The following is a 21193-nucleotide window of genomic DNA, read 5'->3' on the forward strand; positions in this document are numbered from 1 at the left end:
TCATCTGGAAGAGACAGGTGCTTGATCTTCCACACAGATACCGGAAAGCCACTGCTTTTTGATTCTTTTTATTATTCAAAATAATATAAATAAAAAGCCTTTAGAATTATTTACATTGACAGTACGACAGCTGATGTAAACTGGATTTCATCTGTTCTATATATGACATTTAGAAATCCACATCTTTAGCCTCTGCTGAGTGACAGACATCCACGTCCATTTAGTTGCAAAAAAAAAAAGGAAAAAAAAAATAGTGGCACAGGTCCAAACATCACTCATCAACCAGGAAGTTGATGAGCGCCGTCCTCGGGGAGAGGATGACTCGCTTGATGCTGCGCTGGCGGAGAAGCTTCTGGCCGATGGAGCTCTCCAGGACCAGCTGCTCCACCCGGCCGCTGTCTTTAGACGCCTGCAGAGGCACCGTCACCGTGCCGCAGGACTTGTTGTTTATCTGAGGGTGAGAAATGAAAGAAGAGAAGAAGATCAGAGAGAGGACTAATTGTCTTTGAAGATCTCCTTTCCTGTTCATTTATGTTCCATTTAGCAAAAGTTCTCCCATGTGAGGCTGTGTGTAAAACTTCTTCTTGGCGCAAATGTTCTCAAAATAACAGACTCTGCCTCTCCTATATTTCTCCTGAACCCTTGAAGACATGTAGTTAGTGGTAGGTACAGGGAGGGCACCGGGACTTGTGTGTTTAGACACAAGTGCACATGTGCACATGGCAAATATGATCCCATCTCTGGAAGCGGCTGCAAATTAATGGTGTGGGTGTGTTTCTGAGGCCGCCGATCCGCGGCCTCCATTCTGGGACAAACCCAGAAACGTGATTAGAGGGCGGAGTGAGTGAGGAGGCCCACAACAGAGAGCTCATTCTGCGGGAAACGCAACATCAGTGTCGCTGAGCACTAACTCAAATATAGAGACTCTGACTTACTCTGTCTCTGTGTGTCTTTGTTCTTCTACGCTGGTGAGGCCTTACATCATGTTGGAGTGGGGACAGAAAAAGATTTACCCCAGTGGGGGTGAATCAAACTTTTAGAGCCGTGATGAAGGTTAGGTTAAGGCTCGAGTTAAGTGAGTGGTGGTTAGGAACAGTTTACAACACTGTGAGACACTGACCCCGCTCACATGTTTGGAATAATCATGGATTTCAGGATTCAGAGCGACATAAAGCACAATTAAATACTCTCACTTTAAATTATCTGGCATTAATTGCTATCGCTTGGCATATCTATTAAACTTTACAATAAATCTTTAATTAGAATACTTAAAAAAACAGAGAGATGTTTAAAAAATGTGTGTTTTAATGAAATACAAGTGTTCCAATTCTGTAAATTTTGATCACGTTTCAGATCTCAAAAAACAAATTTATGGCCTCCACTCACACAAATACTGGGAGTGTATACAGTCTTTCACTGTGTGTTTCTTTGTCAGAAGAAAAAACAGCTGAAAATACGTTGCTTCTATTCGTCTGGCTGTGTTTTCTCTTATCGCAAATCACATGGGGATTAGGACGCTCGCTGTCAGGAGATACAGCTCTCTGCACCGAAAGCAGAGCTTTAATCTATTAGCTCACTTGATGTTCAAGGCAGTGTGTGTGTGTGTGTTTGTGTGTGTGTCTTTGTGTGTGTGTGTGTGTGTGTGTGTGTGTGTGTGTGTGTGTGTGTGTGTGTGTGTGTGTGTGTGTGTGTGTGTGTGTGTGTGTGTGTGTGTGTGTGTGTGTCTTGGACCAGATTCAAGTGGATTTTGTGAAAGTCCTAATCACAGCTGGATATTCCCGGTGATTGTTTGATCGCCTTTGAAATGCAGACGCTCACTTTAACTCCTGGTGATGAAACCCGCCGCCACACCGAGGCCCTCTGGTGTTCGTGAGCAACAGACGACTGACAGAGCAACGGCGAGTCAGAGACCACGCTAATTCTTCTCTTGACTTTTAATTATTGACTAAATTGTCCATCTGAGCTTGGGGTGCTCCACTTGACATGCAGAAACCGCACACACACACACGTGCACACACACTTAGAGGCATGTTTGCTAATCATAGGCTGTCCTGAAAATTACAGACTTTGAACGCAATCATAGAAATAAGAATTTAAGAATGGAGCTTTGAGGGAATAACCTGCGGGATGCAAGAGTGAACATGCACACATTACCGTTCATTCACCGTTCACTCTCTAATGACTGAGCATTTATTTTGAAAATATCTCTCTAAAAAAAAAAATTCAGTTTGTCAAGATAACTTCAGCTTTCAATACCTGGTTATACAGTACTGAGAAGTTCATGTTACAAGTCTTGCCGGTTTTTTGGAGGCTGCTGCTTCACTTCCTGCTTCCTGAACGCTCAGGACACTGTGAGAACCTACCAGCACAGCCAGCTCTACGAAGTCAGGGGCCTCCAGGTACTGCGGGTCCACCGCTGGCCAGGCCTGCTGCAGGACGTCTCCTCCGCGCTGCAGGACGGGGCTGAGGGGGTTTTTCACCTGGCACAGACCTGACGGTAAAGAAAAGAGCCGAGGTTGCTAACAATGCCTCTCTCAAAGGGAAGAAACACGTTGCCACAGAGCCGTTACAGCACGTCTGCCAAAGAGCAAGGAAATACGTCTGAAAATAGATGAGAACAAAGTAGGCAGGGGGGGTGAGTGACGTTATTTTTATTTGTGATCCTTCGTGCTGAGAAAACATCTCGATGAGGGGTCACGCTACAGCCTCCTCGCTCTCAGTTAAAGCAGTGAGTGTACGTCCTACTGGAGGCTCAGGGGAAGGATGTGAACTTCCTCTATCCTGCAACATGTGTTTAAGATTACAACGGACGAGCGAGAGTGAAAAGTACAGCGAGGGCAGCAGAGGTCACGAGTCCGTCACATGTACGCGCTGTCTGAATGAGTACAAACTCATTTTTTAACGTATCTATTTGCACGCAGCACCTTTTTTTTTTTTTTTTTTTTTTGAAATAAACACACACTTGTTCTTCGTAGCTGCAGTTTATCCGTGAGTGTGACCGTCAGCTGAGCGCCGTGTGTTTCCGGAGCCTCGCCGCTCTCAGCTGAGACCTTGTGTAAAAGTGTCAACAACAATACAGGGATGTCCTACGGGCCAAGAGGAGCACAGACGCCATCAGGGGGGCATGACACGTGCAGTAAGGTCTTCCCTTCAATTGTTTGTTTGTTACAAAAGGTCTCAATCACTTTGCATTTTGCCTCATTTCATTGCAGATATGTAGGATTTGAGTGGTTTTAGAAAAAAAACTCTTCATGTAGCATCAAAGTCGGGGTTTGTGTGGGACTTACAGTGCTCTCACACCTGCTTTTTACAGGAAGTCCCAGTTTAATATTGAAACTGAGCACAGCGCAGTTTCAATGAACACAGTAATCACAGGATCACACATCGGCCTGGAGGGTTTGTCTCAGAGCGGCTCCGGTCACACTCTGCTGAGGTCCTGAGAGTCGAAGCCAAATCATCCTGGCTTTGGATGATTTCAAAAATGAGCAACTATCAACAGCTCTGAAGAACAGCTGATGTATCTGCTGTGTTTTCTTAATGATTCTTGTTAAGGGGCGTCCATATTTGGCGATTCATCTGGACCAAAGTGGAAAAATGCAAACTGTCAGAAATCCAAATGTGTCACACTTAAAATGTCGACTGCATCGATAAATTACCGGTGTTTAATAAGCTGTGATCAAAGGTTCGTTTATTTGGGGCCGGAGTTTTAGGAAAGAGGGATCACGTCGCCCCAACTGTCACGCTGCACGTTTTGACTCACACATCTCGAAATGGTTCGAGCGAAACTGCCGTTACGCTCATGGTCTGAGTAATAAAGAACAAATCCAGTGGTGAAATGTGTGTTTCAACAAAAATAAATAACAGTTTTACCCTGAAACTATTTTTTTCAAAGGTTCCTTATAAAATCTGCCATGAAAAATTCATGCTGGGAAAGGGAAGCCCGCCTTTGAGAGCTGCTGCAGTCTCTATGAAGATGGCATTCTCCAGGGAGGCCCGCCCCACGCTTTGAAAAGCACTCATGTGTGGCCGCTTCCTTTTTGAGGCATCGAAAATAACGTCAGTTTACCACAAACTCCACAGCCTTTTGTCGCCATGTCACTCTCACCCTCCATTCACAGCGAGGTTCTCTGATAGGGGTTAAAGCCTCAAGCTAGTAATTAAACATATAAATTGGCACATGTATGTGCGGCGCAGACATTACCCAGCTCTTTATCACACGAAAGAACTAGTTTTCATTGGGTTCCATGTGCAGGAGAACGTGATCCCCGATCAGTAAACACTGTGGACGTCACTGACCTGCCCACAGTTCGGAAGCCAAGTGAGGAGCCATGGGTGCCGCCATCTTGACCAGGGCAGCGAGAGCTTCCTCAAACTCCACGCTGTGCAGCAACACTCTGGCTGTAGCGCTCTGAAACACGGGGTTTGCAAAGCGTTACGACCGGAACGATTATACTTGCAACACGTTTCTTTCAGAGGCACACTCACATTGAGGGTGTTGGTGAGGCCCATCAGGCGGGAGATGGCTGCGTTGAAGAGGAAGTCCTCAGTGAAGTGAGCCGTGACCTAGAAGCAAGTTAAAGTAGATATGTGAGGATTTCGGTGAACATGAACGAATACCTCGAGGTTTATTGACAGTCATCACATTTGATCTGAGCCTCTGACTAATATAGAAACAGTGGCAAACGGAGAAGAGGAGTGTCGGCATTCCTCTGCTGAGCTTTCTGAGGAGAAGCGCCTCGGGGAGCAGCAGGTTGATCAGTGGAGCTTTTCTGAGGGACAGATCAAAGGACGGTCCCTGCTTTGAGGGCTTAAAGCAAACAGCCTGAGGTCCTTTAAGAGCACTGGCCCCTGTGAGGGGAGGGGAGGGGGGGCAACCTGGCAGCCAATAGAGGCTATTTATAAACGGTGAAAGGAGATGGAGCGGATTTAAAATCAATTTTCATCCCTTCTGCCATCACTCTTTACACGGAGGGTTTCACGTTGCGATGGATGGATCCCGGGACTATTTACTGCGGGGCTGTGTAACGAGTGACGTGTCACCGGAGTGCCATCGAGCTGAACTCTGAACCTGGGACAGGCCATCGTACCTTCATACTATGCCATTCATTTCTTTAGTGAGGCGTTATTAATACTGACTGCAGCTCAGGGGAACTGGTGGAAAAACGCTGCAGCAATCTGCCGCTGTTTAATAATAAAACCGCCATGAGCTTTGGTGCTGGTTTCTGGATTTAGAGCAGCTACCTCCTGAATGGTGTAATTCTTGTTCTGCCAGATCTTTTTGGCCTCTGCCAGCTCCTTCTTTTTCAGCAGGGAGGGGTTCGGGGGGTCTTCGAACTGCCGCGCTCCCCTCAGCTTGGTCACCAGCTGCCACAGCCGAGCCTGCCACCGAATAACTCCCGGAAGAGTGTCCGCTGAAGTGGGTCAACGCACAGAGAGGGATTCAAAGGACAATTTGAAATGCTGTTCAGACGTAAAAAGAGCACAGATAATATGGAAAAAAATCCATTAATCCACCTTCACACCGACTCAAGATCAGAACGTTTTTTTTGACTACGGGAGGAAAAACCAGAGTATTTTAAGAAAAACATGTAGACTCTGCACAGGTGAAAGTGAGTTCTAACCACTACTCCACTGTGTTCCCATTCTGTTGATGCCTATGCCAGTGTAACTTTGCGGCGGTGAGTCGGCTCACTCTTGACGTTCCAGAGGATGTCCTGCTCGGGCGGCGCGGCGGAGAGGATGTAGAGTCGAACGGTGTCCAGGCCGTACTGCTGGACCACCTCCTGGGGGTCCAGGCCGTTGTGTTTGGACTTGCTCATCTTCTCCCACGTCACTTCAACGCGACCGCCGCCCAGTGCGACGGGCTCTTTACCTGACGAGAGAAGTTCAGGAGGACCGGCACCAAAAGCATACATTACATTTTTTTTCTCAGTGTATTTGCATCTACCATTAACTGTTAGCTCAGATCCGACCACGGGCAGGAAAACTCGTTCTTGTGTCATATTTTACGAGTGTGTTACATTCAGAGTGGCTCTCTAGATTCAGCTAGCGTTTACCTGTGAAGTCTATTTCTTCTCTTTTCAGGTACTGCCCGCTCTCAGCGAGTCTGAAGGTCTGGCCCTTGATCAACCCCTGGACAAGGAGCTTCCAAAAAGGTTCCCTAAAAGAAGGTTAGAGGACAATAAGACTTGTACGCACACAGAAATACAGCATGTATGGGAGTGCGCTCTCCACCTGTGAGCCACAAGACCCTGATCCCTGCAGAAGTGGCAGAGGAATCGAGCGTAGTACAGGTGCATGACCGCATGCTCCTTCCCTCCGATGTATACGTCCACTGGCAGCCAGTGATCAGCCAGGCGGCGCTCAAAAGGCCTGCAGGAAGGAAAACAACAAACCCGTCGATAGGTATTTGCAGGTGCATCTAAAAAAAGGAATTTTCATGAAAAGCTTGTTTTTCCCCATAATTTAGAGACACATTACATTTATTATAAATAAACTGAAATATTTAAGCCCTGTTCAATTTATCTTTGTCTTCATTTTAAAGTCATGAAAATCAATAATACAATAACTCTATTGATCATAAAAATCAGAAATACGTTTGAAATAGTTTAGCTACATGTATTGTGTGTGCAAAAAGCTGATAAAACAATCCACAATCCGTTTAATGTACTTCAGAGGTTGAATTAAGAAAGTGTATTTTTTTTTAATTGCAAAACCATCATCTTTAAAATATTCATCCAATGACAGCGCTGCAGTAAAGTTATGCTTCCATGAAACATTCTTAAAAAGCATTTTGTCACACTGGTTGTTTCATGCTTTGTCAGACATGCACACACTCCTCCTCCAGGGGGCAGGCTCAGTCTGACACACAGGAATCCAGACAAACACAAGAATCCTCAACCCTCTATTTCACTGGTATTCAGAAAGAAAAGTTAAACATTTTTTAAATTTTACGGTGGAAAGACTTCTCTCCTCGCAGTCTTCTTCCCCAGGATTTTGACGGGGCGGCAGCATGTGCTTAGCCTGGCTGCCATGCCGGCCGGCGGTAATGATGTCTTTTAGGGCAGGCAGACTGCTCTCCGTGTTCGTCACCTTCCACACAAGTCATTACTCTCCTTCACACCTCTCCGCCTCCCCGGCTCCCTCTGGGGCCGACGGTGTCTCCGGATAATTGACCCGAAGGGGTGAAAAGTTATAAACCCATAATGCTGGAAATAATTTGGCCAGTTTACTGGCATGAAGCCAAAGTACTCTAACACACACACACACACGCACACATTCACAGTCACAGTCACACACACAGATACTCCCATCCAACACCAGCTCTCATTTCCTTCCTCTTACTTGCTACTTTCAACATTTCTTCCTTTTTCATCCCTCTTCACAGCCCCATAAGGCTGGCCGGGCCAAGTGAATTGCACAAATACTGTAATTGCTTTTTCTGTTGTGGCATAATCGGTCCAGCTAAGAAAAGTGTTGGAGAGAGTCGCCCCCCCCCGCTGCCGCCATCCTTTGTAAAGCAGCTTTACTGCTAGGTCAGGGCACTGGGAAATTAATCTCTTTTGTTAAGCTCAGGGTATCGCCACCATCCCAGCAGGTGACAGCCACGGCTCCATAATCTCCACTGGCAGAGTGTGTAACTTTCAGGGAAGTGTGTGTGTGTTTGTGTGTGTGTGTACCTAGTTTATGAATGTTTGGAGCAGGGAAGAGTGAGAGAGAGAGTGGGTGATCTGACAGAGAGCTTAATTATGCGCTTCAGTATATCTTTCACAAATGGCACCTATAGAGAAAAGTGTGATGGAAGCGTGAAGCACCAGAAAAATCCAGTTTGTATTTATACGCATGGATCACACAAAGGACGGTGTGCTTTTGTACTACACCAACAGATATGTTGATCTATCATCTTGAAAAACCTTTTTCTTACATTTTTGAACCAAAAAAACTTGAAAAAATAAAATCATTGCAATTTCTTCTAAATTTATTGCAGTGAAAAATGAAAAAAGAAAAAAAAAAACTCTGCACATGTTGGTCTCAAGTAGTCAGGAATAGATGAAATAAAAGAAATAATGAGATCTCAGGAGGCGACTGTTGGTACCTGTGTTGGTTCTGAGGGTCTGTGTATCTGAAGTAATACCATGCTGAGTCCACAAACGTGTCCATTGTGTCGGTCTCCCTCCTGGCCGGGCCCTTACATCTGAGAGAGGGAGACGGAGACAGAGTTGGCAAGGGGGAGCACGAAATTAATATCGATCGGACAAATTAGAAAGCAAAACAAATGAACGATCCACGTTTGTGCGCTGAGGGAAACGGCTCATTATGTGCTTTGGGTGGGTGTGCAAGTGTGCATGTACACACATGCAGAAAGTGTGCAAAGCCGGCTCCATCTGGCTGTGGGGGGTCACGTCCCTGCAGAGCGGCGCTGCTGACGCCAGACTGGCACTGGAGCTCTGTTCTCCCGCCCCGACTAACAGGCTGTGCTAACAGGGAGCGCGCTGGCAGGCCGCGCACACGATTGTTGTGTGTTTGTGTTGGAAATGCCACCCCGCGCCCCTTTTTTTCCCATCCAAGCCAAACAGCGCTCGGGTACGTGACGCGAGAAGAGGACGTCCACAAAGACATTGGAGGAACGGAGGCTGTTTCTTTTTGGTTTCTGATTGAAATCATTCAACGCAAGAGTGAAAGCATCTGCCTTTTACTTTGTAATGAGTCCCAACAGACCTGAGAGCAGCGTCCCAGAAAGATAAACAAAGAAACAGCCCTGAGCCTGGTCACAGTCCGTGGATCGGAGCTGCTGTGATGCAGTGGGCTGTTGGTGACACTGTTGTTTTGTCTTGCCGTCTGTACCAGTGTGACACACAAACATTCATCTGTATCGAGTTTCTGCAGTCACACACTGACGGGCAGACAGACGCAGCCCGAAAAAAAAGAAAAAAGAAAAGAAAGTCGACCAGAAACCTCACCGGTCTATAATAAGGATGTAATGATGATGTTAGAGCCGGGGGTTGCCCGGCAACAAGGCGAAGGTGTAGCGAGGTTAATATTTGGAAACCAGGTGTTGCTTAACATGAGGAAAACTCTCTGCACGACAGCCAGGCTCCTTCATCCGGACTGGAAAATGGAGAAAGTTAAAAAATAAAGATGGTTGAGAGACTTCCCACACCTCCTCCTGCTTAAGACTGTCCAATCAGAGGCCAGAGGGTTTTTTTTTTTTTTTTTTTTTAAAGACAGTCAATACTAACTCCAGCCAGACTGTAGTGGAGTAGGTCAGATGACACAGAGAGGATTCACTCTGAGGTTTTCCTTTCTCTCAGCAACAATAAGTTAAGCACAAAATCGAGTCAGTAAATCCGGGGCGACCTGTGTGTTAGGAGTCGATGTGTGTTTGGACCACGAGCCAGAAAGAGTCAAAAGGCTCTCAAACAGATGCAGCGCAGGAGGCAGCTGCCCACTCCATGAGAAAAGCTTCTTTTTTTTTTCCTAAGGAAATCAGCACTCCATCTGCTGTGCGTTCGTGTGTGTGTGTGTGTGTGTGTGTTGGTTGGACGTGTTGGCTCAGCAGTCTCTCGCTCGTCGTCTTTACCTGGGTATTCATAGAATAACGCACAGAATCGCGCGCACCCCGGTAATCAGTCTAAACCACGGCAGGGTTCACTTGGCAGGCCAATTTCCAGTGTTGCGGAGGGTCGGGGAGACGAGACCGGCGCACAGGAAATGACTTCCTCAAGGACAGATAAAACTCCATTTCTGCCGCCCATCTCTCATCATCCTGCTCGTCTGTGTTCCACTCGAACTTTAATTGGACATGGTCGACGAGTGAAGGGAACAAATTTCGACAGACACTTAACAACGGAGGGGAGACGGGGGGGGAAGAGAGGAGATAACGTCCTGGCGATTATAGCCATCAATCACCGCTGATGGGAGAAATTATAGCAGCTTTGTGGAAGTGAGTGAACATAATCTGATGACTTGTGCCATCTGCAACCGAGCGGGCCTTTGTTTTAATCAACATGGCTCCACGACAGTGATTAGTTCCATTCAGAGAGGAATCCCCATGTCAGCGAGGGTCTTTTCCAGAAAGTCGCTCTGCGTTCAGCACGCTCGCTGAGACGAACGCCGAGTAGGAGGTGTGTGTGAGTGAATCACCAAAGGTAAATGTGTGCGCGCCGTATTTATGAGTCTCACTCGAGGCACAGCTGGCTTATGTAACCCGCCATCATTATCATCTCATGCTGCTCCTGTCACAGATGCCACTCATTATGTAACTCCGCCTGAACAAAAAGTATTCATCACACAATTTGCAGGCTGGGCTTCTTGTTGCTGTGTGTTCCTGTAAAGCTGTCAGTCCTCTTCGTCAGCGCCGCTCTCCCGAGGAAAACACAGGAAGCGCAGAGGAAAGGCAGTCACCGGAGAGGATTTACACATAATTCAATTCTCACTCGGCAAACGCCGTAATGGACCATCTCTCTCTCTGATGTCTCACAGTCCGACAAACGCAAACAATACCGCATCCCGGGTTCAAAAACCACACGACTGAGAAGAGCCGCTGTGGCAGTAATGGCACCAGAGCTTCTGGAGAGGATCGGTGCCTTACTCAAGGGCACTTCAGAGGGGCGGGTTTCTCACTGTACAAACAGGGTCAGACGTTCACAGCTCAGGACTGACAGTGAAGGAGCCACTTCACTCTCACCGTGCAAATACAGTCACGAACCTCTGTCAAATCCAATACCAAGTTCACTGGTCCTCCAGGCCATCACAGCCTCCATGCAGGTAACAGTAACAGTAACTGATTACCTTATCATGGCACCTTTTAGAGGGTCGGATATATTCGGCAGAGTTGAAATGTTAGAAGCAGGAGAAGGATTTGAGTGATAAGGATCTGGAATTGACAGTGCATCAGTTTGTTCAGGCAGCAAACTCAATTTGTATTCCAGTGTTTCTGCTGTCTGCTGTTACCTTGAGATAAATAAGTCTGTATCAGTTCTCCGTGCTCACCTGGGACACTCGCAGTTCACCCAGTCGTGCGCAGCCTCCAGGGGCGACGCTCCTTTTCCCGTGAGAGACAGCTTCGGCAGGGTAACCGGGAGCTCCTCCTCGGGGACGGCGACTGGACCACAGGACCCACAGTGCACCACGGGAATGGGCGTGCCCCAGTACCGCTGCCTGGATATCAGCCAGTCCCGGAGCTTGGAGCTGGTTAAGTGTCCTCCAACCTTCTGCTGCACGGCCTTCTGGGTGATGGCTTCAAAGCCCTGCTCTCTGCTGAGGCCTGAGAACTGCACACAAGACGGAGAGAGCTCAGGAACAAGACGCCACGGCTGAGTCACAAAAGAGGCTGGAACGTTTTCTGCATGTTCATGATGATCAGATGTTGTTGGAGACCTCGGCAGAGTTGATCAGGGTCTGCGTCCCGTCGTCGTCGGTTTGCAGCACCGTGGTCCAGCGCAGGTTTAAAGCAGAGGCGACAGACAGATCATCCTCACTGCAGTCTGGGACACCTGTCAAACCCGAGCATGAGAAGACATTAAAAAAAAAATAAAAACATGAACATAAACATGGGTACAAAACAATGACCCATGGAGACGAAAAGAATAAAATTCCCTGTGGTGATGTTAAGTGTGTGGTGTTAACAATCCCCCGAGTCCCGCCGCACTCAGCGACACAAACGCCCACACATTTCACATCTCCATGAAATCAACAATGCTGCCGAGCGAATGTGTGTGTGCTGCACACACCTGACAGTCTGAAGACACTGAATGTTTTCACTCATTCATATATTCTCTTTGAGCGTCGGATTCAAAGGTTCCACCGATAAATTGCAAATGAATGTGAGACGCATTCGCCCACACAGACTCCAGGAGCTCACCGAGCACCGTGTCCAGATAGTCTTCGAAAGCCTCCTTGCGTGAGATGACCAGGGGAACATCCTGGCCGGTGAACAGGTTGTGAGCCACGACCTCTGTCAGGGAGTCTGGGGGGGGGTGGGAGGCAAAACGGAGGGAGGTGTGAGAGACGCGGCTTCCCCTGGCAGCTCATTATCCACCGCTGAGACCACTTCCAGGGAATCCCAATTAACATACACAGAGGCTTCTACCACCATAACCTGACAGCGCAATGCTTAAAACCAACATTTGCATAAGTCCAAGTCCGAAAAATTCACACAGTGGTGATTTGCAATATGTGAAATTTGTACACGTTTAATTATAAAGCACGTACTGCAGTTGATCCAGTGCTTCACGTTTCAACCAATTTTCTTAATTAGGAACGGCTCAAATGACATCCCATGCTGCTGGTGGGTAAAACACCTAAAAAGGTGGATTTGCGTCTGAAAATGAAAAGCTTCTCCGTGCTTTCAATCATTTGCTGAGAAGAAAACTGACCTCGGCCAGGCTGGAAGTGTTTCTGCAGGGCGGGGCGGACGGCGCTGCTGCCGTTCAGCAGTCTGTGGGAGGGCAGGATGGCCAGGTAAGCCCCGCCGAACACCGCCTCCGGGGAGGAGCAGTAAGCCGACAGGGTCTCCGCCGTCTCCTCACCGTTCACCTGGGAGATGAGAGCAGAACAGACAACAGGTTTAGAGACCCGCTGGCGTAGGTCTGACCACGCAGTCAACAATCAGTGAACACAAATCTTCTTTAATTCAATCAAATAAGGAATCACACCAATCTTGGGAATCCCGTATTTTAAACCACTCAATTTGAAATTACTGTAATACAAAAAAATCCCACTGGAATCTATGTGATACATAATACAACTCCAGGATGTAACATAATCCCATAATATTATACAGATGACACACACTCACTTAACGCAGTTTTAACTGGCAATTAGTAAACATCATATTTAAAGCGTTAATACATATCTCCAGCTCTCTGAGGGGCTCATTCATTAAAGAGTTGCTGTAAATGTATAATGAATAAATAACATAAGCAGCCACCCAATTAATTAAACCACCTCTGGTTTAAGCTTTAATTATTCAAACAGGCAGATAAACGCCTTCTTTCAACACAGAGACAAAAACACACACACAAACGTACACTCACATCCTGTACTTAGAGAACATGAAGACTTTTTACATTAAGGCGCTGCCTTGAGTAATCCTTTTTTTCCCTTTTTTTTTTTTTACAAGGAGAGTGGTTTAGTTGAGCTTTTTTCGCCACTCAGTTTGAAATAAAAATGTGTCTCTGAGAAGAGCCGATAGAAACTAATGTGTAAGGGGTAAAGTCGCAGATGGATGCGCCCACCGACGATGAAGATTGAAGTCAGGATTTCTACGTCCTGGTTCGCAACATTTATCTCGATAATAGAAACACATAAATAAAGAGGGGCGGCACGGAAGCAAGCAATCGGTGCATAGAGTGAAAAAGATGAAAAGCAGAGGAGCTGAAGAAAGACACAACAGGAAAGCAGTTGGTGGAAAGGAGACCGAGACAACGTGAAAATGTGGAATGATTATAAAGTGAGCTGGGATTCACCTTGAGTCTGAAATCGAAGTAGCAGCCGGTGCATTTCCCGATCCAGTTGGCCTGCATGCCTTTGACCCCATACCACTCCGGAAGGTCCTGCAGGGCGTCCAGTAGCGGCTGAACGGAGGCAGACGGGAGCAAAAACACAAATTTACAAGTTTGGAAAGCAATCATTTTTCACAGTGAAAAGTAGTTTTCCCTTCTGCTTTTTTTTTTTTTTTAAATCACACTTACATGCTTTATTTCATCAGATAAATGTTAATATTAGACAAAGGTAACCTGCTGCTGCATGTACTAGTCAGAGAGGTTAATCCTTCGGTTTCCACTCACAGCTGAACATGCTGAAGGTCGACTGGCAGCTCTAAACTGTGAATGTGAGCAGCGGTGACCTGAGACCTTCCCATCGCCTACGGTCAGCTGTAATCGGCTTCAGCGCGGCGTAACGCTATGTTGCTATAGTGAAAATGGACGGATGGATAAATAGATGTAGCCATCTCAATTTACTGTAACACAGTGTGCCCCCCCCTAAAGCAAAGCAATTTATTTTGACATAGCAACAAAGCCAATCAGGTCACATTATGCAGACAAAAAGGATTATTTAAAAAAAAAAAAAAAAGTGACCTTTACTGACCCTACGTACCTGGATAACACAAAGCAATCGCCTATAAAGTACACAGTTTCCTCATCTCCCTTTCTCACGCCAACAGTATTTTTACATGACTAAAATAAGCTATGCATATCAACGAGGCTCGGGCCAAAAAGCCACAGCTGGTTTGAGGCTGCAGATCTTATAATTCGCTTCCCTTCTCTGCCTGCCACAATCCATTACCCATAATCCCTTCCGTGGCGCCGCTCGGCGTGCCGCACCTCATGAGAAAGTTATCAATACAAACATAAACACTGCCTGTCGTCGGCACTAGCATGTCTGCAGAGTGTGTCGGTTATGGACTGGCTCCAGAAAAGGGAGACCTACATTCGAACGAATGTGTGTCAGCGTGAGAGAGACGCACTCGGAGCAGAGGAGACGGAACCAGAAATTAAGTGACAGGAAAAGCCAGAAAGAGCAAATAACAGTTAAGTGAAGTGTTTTCAGTTCACTGGGCGAGAGTACAAAATATCCTTTAGCACACAAAGTGTGCAAGTGAAATTTTTAACAGCAAGGACAAGAGTCTCCATGGCAACAACAAAGAAAAAAAAAAGCGTGAGAAAATTCATGGTATAGCGATAATCAAGGACGAGTGTGAGTGTGTGTACACGAGAGAGAGAGAGAGAGAGAGAGGGAGAGAGAGGGAGAGAGGGAGAGAGGTGTGTCAGGAATCAAATCGATTGAATGTTTCCTGAGTCACATAAACAGTCGAGCACCATCAGACGGGCTTGTTTGTTTTGTTTTTTTTTCTTATTTTGTATAAATGATAATTACAGTGAAATTACTTGTTGTAATTGTTGGTTTATGAACAAAAGTGAAACAAAAATAAATGAGCTGTACCGTCAGCGAGTTCTCACTTCTTGAATCATTTAGATGTCGGCGTGGCGAAAGAGGCGGGCGAAATTTGTCTGAATGCAACAAGTGTGATTATGCATGAAATTGAAAACTCTGCTTCTGCCATGTGATGATTTATCACGCTGCGAGAGAAGAGGGAAAAAAAAAAAAAAGAAGAAGAAAATCCATCTAAGAAATGACACACAATCATTATGCAACACGGAACGACTCACAGCTGAACTGAATAAATATTGTCTGAGGTTAATGTTGTCTAACAGACGCGGACTCATGTCGAGGCGAGCAGGCAAAATGCACATGTTGGAAATCACAGCCCAATTACATGGCTTTTTTTTTTCCTTTTCTTTTTGGCAAGCTCCGCTTTGACTCGGTCCTGGTTCCTCTCCATCTGTCTCTCTCACTTCTTTCCCTCAACACATTCCTCTTCCTTCCTTCCCTCGCACTGCTCTGCTCATCAGAGAAAATTAGAAATGCAGGAACACATTGTCACAGCGGGCCGCTTCCGCCTCCTCTCACACCTCTGCTGCGGACGAGCACGGGCGTCTTCGGCGTCGCACCTGAGACCCGGTGACGCCGTCACCGAGCGGCCGGCCGCAAAATCAGCCGCAAACCGGAACAAAGGGTTTGGGAACTTTGTCACTGTATTAGGGACTGAATGTATTTGAATTACAGCCAACAAAATGTTTAAATCAAGGACGTATCTTTTGAAAATAGGAGAATACAGATTTGTATTTGTTGGACTGTGAGAATAAAGTGGGAAAAAAGTGGCAAACTGAGGTGACACCAAATATAAACTCGATTCCTTTTCTCTTCTCGCACTGCATTTCTTAATAGGTGAAAGAAAGAAATAACACTGTTATTTGTGAAAGTGTTCTTAACTTTGCAGCTTTCTTTCCACACATGCCAAATACTTTTACACAGTACTGTATTTTTAAAATTTTCTTCAAATTAATCACCTACAATTAATAACGATTGAAGCTAGTCGGCTCCTTGAGCATTGATTCATGTGCTTCAATGTTTTTGGTTCATTTTAAAAAAAGTTCTAGTCAGTTGACTTTTGCCTCCACATGGAAATAACACATTTATGTCTAATAAACTCCCCGCTGTGCAGCGTCCTGCAGCACGTGCACCGTCACACGCCTGGCAGCAGGCAGGTCCTGCATGCAAAACACACGTCGCTCAGTCTTCCCGTGGCTGATTGGTGCGATTCTGGAGGGCCTGATTCGCCCTGCTGCAGACCTGGAGGTTTCTCATCAGCCAGCCAGGCCACCTGGTGGTCTTACCCCGAGTCCGCTGGTCTCTTTCAACTTTGATAGAACGCCGCGAGGCTGCAGATGACGGTCACCGGGGGTCTGATTGCAGAACCGCACAGCTGCAGCTGCTGCTGCCGCGACTGAAGCGTCAGCCATGATTGTTTTTTTGTTTTTCTGGAGGGATCCGCAGCTCATTTTTGTCTACATGATGGTGTTGGCCAGCCACTCGGATGATATGTATCAAACACACACGCACACACACATACATCCTTTCAGCAGTGATACCTTGGCGTAGTTTGTCGTCTTGATGAACCATTGTTTGAGTAGTTTCTGCTCCACCAGAGCCCCAGACCTCCAGGAGCAGCCATTTTCATCCACCTGCTCATCAGCCAGCACTGTCTGATCGACGGGATCCCAGTTCACAACAGCCTGGATAACGCACACACAGACACACACGCACAGCACTGAAAAGAAAGAGCAGAGCTCAGGAAGGGGCCTGGATTTAATAGACAGACCGAGGGCTTATTTCAAGGTCGTCCCATTTCATTACACATAATCAAAAGGGTCCTACACCCGCTTGCTTCTTTTCATTTGATTCATTTTCTTCAAAAGAGCGACGGGTGAGCTGCCTCAATCATTTCTGTAGCAGTCAGCGACCTCAAACACGAGCACATCATATTAGTCCTTCCAAAGGAAAACCAGGATGAGCTCCAGAGCGAAGGCGATTCCCACCTCCTTCTGGTACGCCAGGCCCGCTTCAAAGAGCCTGATGAAGAGATACTGCGTCCATCTGTAGTAGTCTGGAAGACAAGTGGTCACTTCCTGTGCGGAGAGAGAGGCAGAGTCAGTTCAGCAGAAAACTCCTCAAAGTAGAAACAGACGGCTGGAGTCTCTGGTCGGTGCTTTGAACACACCCGGTCCCAGTTGAAGCAGAGTCCCAGGCTGTCCAGCTGCTCCCGCATGGCCTGGATGTTACTGAGGAGCGAGAGAGAGGCAGCGGTCAGGATGAACAACGGACACTTCTGATATACAGAGGTGTAGATTTGTCTACCTTTTGGTCCACTCCTCTGGATCGAGACCTCTCTCTATGGCCGCATTCTCAGCTGGAAGTCCAAAAGCATCCCAGCCCATTGGGTTCAACACCTTCACATGAAAATAATAATAGCAGTCGGCGTGAGTTAACTAATAATAACATCATGTATTTGAACAGAACATAAATAGAAATAGTGTTTTAGAGTGTTGTACCACAGTAAAAACTGCATAAAGTTAAGCGTACTCTGTGCATGTAATTAAAGTCCAAGGACAAAAAGGGTGTATCGCAAGTAATTAACTACAAGAAGGTCTTTAGATAAGACTGAGTCTTTAACAGTGATTTTACAGTTGATGCAGTGAACCGGAGCTCCTCTGGCAGTTTGGGCCACAACCGGACTAACAGGCAGTCCGATCCAGCCCTCGGGACAGTGTTACAGAGTGTAAAAACAAACATACAATTAAGATATTAACTGCAAATCATTAGAAACAAACAAATGAAGCAGTGAGTAATCGCTACTGAAGCTACATCAACATCAGTCCATGCTGTGTTTCCTTTCTTTTCACACTGTTCATTACAGATGTTGCAAAAATAAAAAAAATCTAACTTTTGTTATTATGCCACTTCTGACAAACCAACTTTAAAACTAAGCATCGGGAAGCGTTTTAGACTCAGTCTTGCATATCAAACTGTCCAACACTAAATTACTATCATTTATATATTTTAAAGAAAATAATCAATTGTTTGATCATTACATAATTTTCCTCCACATAGTTTTTCAGTAGTTTGATAAAATCTTGAAGAGAAAATAAACTGATGGAGTCAGTCTTAGTGCTTTCAACCTCCTTACAAGCTGAAAATTGGAGAAAAATCAAAGCTGACATGTGTCTCTATGGATAAAATTAGCAGCAAGTAAAGTCCTGTTGATCTCAAGCACTGGATTGTTGTATTGATCGGACTGTGTTTCAGATCAAAGCGTCCAGGTCGATATGCAGCAGCCCTGTTTGATTCCACTAAACGACGGGTAATGAAGGAGCTGTGTCCTGACAGACTGAGCTCCTGCAGCGACACAAACGCTTTCTGCTGAAGCCTCCATCCTCACAGCAACCACTCTTCTCTCACCTGAACAGAAACTTTAACTCTGGCAAGCCTCTTCTCCCCTCTGAGTACTTTTTTTTTTTTTTTTAATGCTGTTGCTCCTGGTGGACTTCCCACTCCATGATGTGTATCTTCTCTCTCCCCAAACACAAACGTAGTTTCACCTGACTGGAAACTGCTTGCCCAGGAGCAGACGCTCCCTCAACATCTGTCAGGAATCGAACCCGGTTCTGCTTCGTGCACACAGTCTACTCCATTCACGCCGTCTCATTACGAATGGTGCTATTAGCATCTGCTTTACGTTTACCAGACAGTACACCTGAACGACTCTCCATGTAACTTCTTTAAGTGAGACAGTGGATAAAGGCACGTTGTTTGTACTGCTGTGACTCGGTCTTCTTAAGGATTAGCTCGATACTGCAAGGTTTACACCAGCAGAGGCAAGAAAAAGAGTGAGACTCCATTCATGGGAGCAGATGATTTGTGTGAATACCTGTCAAAATGTTGAAATGTTTTCAGAAGTCAGAGCGGCTCCACACCGCGGTCTGAACTCATTTCATTGATTGGACTCTAGGAATGCTAAAATCCTGACTACATTTAGCTCTTTTTTTTCAGTTTTGAGATCCTTTCTGTGCAAAGTTTACATATTTTCAGTGTGTATGTGTGGATTTCCTCTGGGCTCCTGTTAGTGTGACTGTCTGTCTGTGTGTGTGTGTGTTGGTCCAGTGATGGACTGTCGACCTGTCTGGAGTGTGTTCTGTCATTACCCACAGCCAGCTGGCATCGGCTCCAGCAAACCTCCGACCTTCAGTTGGATAAATAATTTAACAAGAACTGCTTTTTCCACCAAAACAAGTAAAAATTAATTGATCATGCTGGGATTAGGTTATACTTGTGACTCAGATCATATAATATTTTATGGCCAATCTATGCAAACAAAATATGAAATTCCAACAGATGAATAGACTTCTCTTGTCACTGTATTTGCTTCTGCACAAGACATGCTTTGAGGAACCTACGACCACGCTGCGCGCCGACACACAGGTGAAGCTGCATCTGAAAGCTGAGTGGAGCGGAGCCGTGGCTGGAGCCGTGTGGGCGGACACTCGTATGTAACAGAGTGACTCCGCTGCCTCGCCGCTCTCCTGTTCCTCCCCGTCATCCAGCGAGCTGTTGGATGCACCGATCCATCTCCGCTTGGCACCGACTTGTTTCGCTTAGCGGCGGACAGACTGTCATAGAAATCACTCATCACGGACTCCCACATCCTTCTTCCACAATCTCTTGTCACTCATGCCTCTGAAAAATGCACCGATTCTCTCATAACCAACTTGGACTCTTGTTTCCTAGCTTTTTGGCAGTGAAGAGCGAATTATTTAGCTCATTAATAGCCCGTCCATCATCGCTTGTTACCGTAAGGACGCCACTTCCAGCATTTACATTTACTAATCAGCAAACATCCTGACAGGATGTATGCTTTTCTTCCCCCTTGATATTCATGGAAGTGGTGTTTTGAGGGTACCGTGCTCGCCGTGTGCCTGTATTCCTCCCGAGCAGTCACACCGGCGAGCCACACTGAGCTCTCCGAGCTTAATACCATCCAGCTCGGCCGTACAAATGAGGGCCATGCAGTTACCAAGGATACAGATTCGTCTGAAACATCAGACCTGTTAGAGTCCGTACGACGATCCTCTCCAGCCCTTGTCTCCTCGTCACCATGCCTCTGCTCTATTTTGCTCACGCCTTCCACTTCTGTGCTTTCATCTCATTTCTCTCTCAGTGAGCACAGAAAAGGAAAAAGAGAAAAAAAAAAACAAAAAACAAAGATGAAGAGCTAAAGAGACGAGTGAAGGAGACGCTGTCTGGAGCGTCTGTCGGGGGGGGGGGGGGGGGGGGGGGGGGGGGGGGGGGGGGGGGGGGGGGATGTGGGCACCGAGAAGTTAGAAAGCGGATGTTGTTCTTCGGGAAACAACTTTTGTAATCAGGGTCACGCTGGCTACTCTAAGCTGTCGCATCTGGATTTTCTACTCTCAGAATGCCCTTTCCCGCTTATTGTTAGATTACATAACAGCTGCACTTCCATAAAAACTGTGTTCCGACTCTGAATGGATTAAACACCATGCGTGGTGAAGTGGAGATCTCAGGGAAACAGTTATATCAGGTCAAAATATGCTACATTTCAGAGGGAAACAAACTATTTCACTGGAAACAGCGAGAGGTTAACAGACATAAGTTTCATTATTACGATATAGATCACAGAAATCCTCTTATCACTGTGAAGGAGCAGTCAGTGGGCAAAACCCTGCAAAATTAAACCTAAATATCATCTTTTTTTTAAGTTATTGTTTCAAGAAAACGTTCAATGGAAGATGTTTTTATATTCATTTACTGAAGATGTAAAAATGCTATGATCTGAAATACAGTTTATATAAAGTTTGTTATTGAAACATTCTCCTGTCACCTTGAATGGATACTGGCGCGCCTCGAAAAATTACAATATCACCAAAATGTTCATTGTTTGAAGAGTTATTTCTAGTCTTTCAACTGAGATTTCTCTCAAGGTTTTTATATTACACATCCTGTTTAAAAAATAAACCTTTATCATTATGAAATAATAAAATGTGATAAAGATAAAAGTTTTAAATACGCTCTTTATGTTAAAGCAAATATCCAGTCAGCCAATCACAGGCAGTTTGCTGGAATTAAAACCACGAAAGGGGAAGATTTGTGTTACCCAGAGTGACGTGGAGCACTTATTTTAGAAATGACTGATCTACTGAGACTTACAGAAAACGGTCCAATCAAAAATAAAACATGCAGGGAGCAGCGGTCTGCGTGGTAGAAACAGCTCACT

The 21193-nt window shown here is 45.9% G+C and overlaps 1 protein-coding gene across 1 annotated transcript in view; it reads right to left on the reverse strand.

The window, feature by feature from the left end:
- Positions 1 to 52: 52 nt before the first annotated feature.
- The window catches only part of lars2 (leucyl-tRNA synthetase 2, mitochondrial), a 28061-nt gene continuing 6920 nt past the window's right edge, over positions 53 to 21193 (reverse strand). The window contains exons 4-21 of the mRNA XM_030102736.1: positions 17263 to 17354; positions 17126 to 17186; positions 16944 to 17033; positions 16497 to 16640; positions 13470 to 13577; positions 12378 to 12537; positions 11864 to 11968; positions 11380 to 11495; positions 10993 to 11273; positions 8096 to 8194; positions 6235 to 6372; positions 6057 to 6160; positions 5693 to 5872; positions 5242 to 5411; positions 4486 to 4563; positions 4297 to 4408; positions 2364 to 2491; positions 53 to 451 (exon numbers count right to left, since the gene is read on the reverse strand). Coding sequence (XP_029958596.1) covers positions 272 to 451; positions 2364 to 2491; positions 4297 to 4408; positions 4486 to 4563; positions 5242 to 5411; positions 5693 to 5872; positions 6057 to 6160; positions 6235 to 6372; positions 8096 to 8194; positions 10993 to 11273; positions 11380 to 11495; positions 11864 to 11968; positions 12378 to 12537; positions 13470 to 13577; positions 16497 to 16640; positions 16944 to 17033; positions 17126 to 17186; positions 17263 to 17354 — 2346 coding nt within the window. The 3' untranslated portion in view covers positions 53 to 271. The remainder of the gene's footprint in view (positions 452 to 2363; positions 2492 to 4296; positions 4409 to 4485; positions 4564 to 5241; positions 5412 to 5692; positions 5873 to 6056; positions 6161 to 6234; positions 6373 to 8095; positions 8195 to 10992; positions 11274 to 11379; positions 11496 to 11863; positions 11969 to 12377; positions 12538 to 13469; positions 13578 to 16496; positions 16641 to 16943; positions 17034 to 17125; positions 17187 to 17262; positions 17355 to 21193) is intronic.

This window comes from Salarias fasciatus, chromosome 11 (assembly GCF_902148845.1).
Source record: "Salarias fasciatus chromosome 11, fSalaFa1.1, whole genome shotgun sequence".
In the NCBI taxonomy this organism is placed as follows: domain Eukaryota; kingdom Metazoa; phylum Chordata; class Actinopteri; order Blenniiformes; family Blenniidae; genus Salarias; species Salarias fasciatus.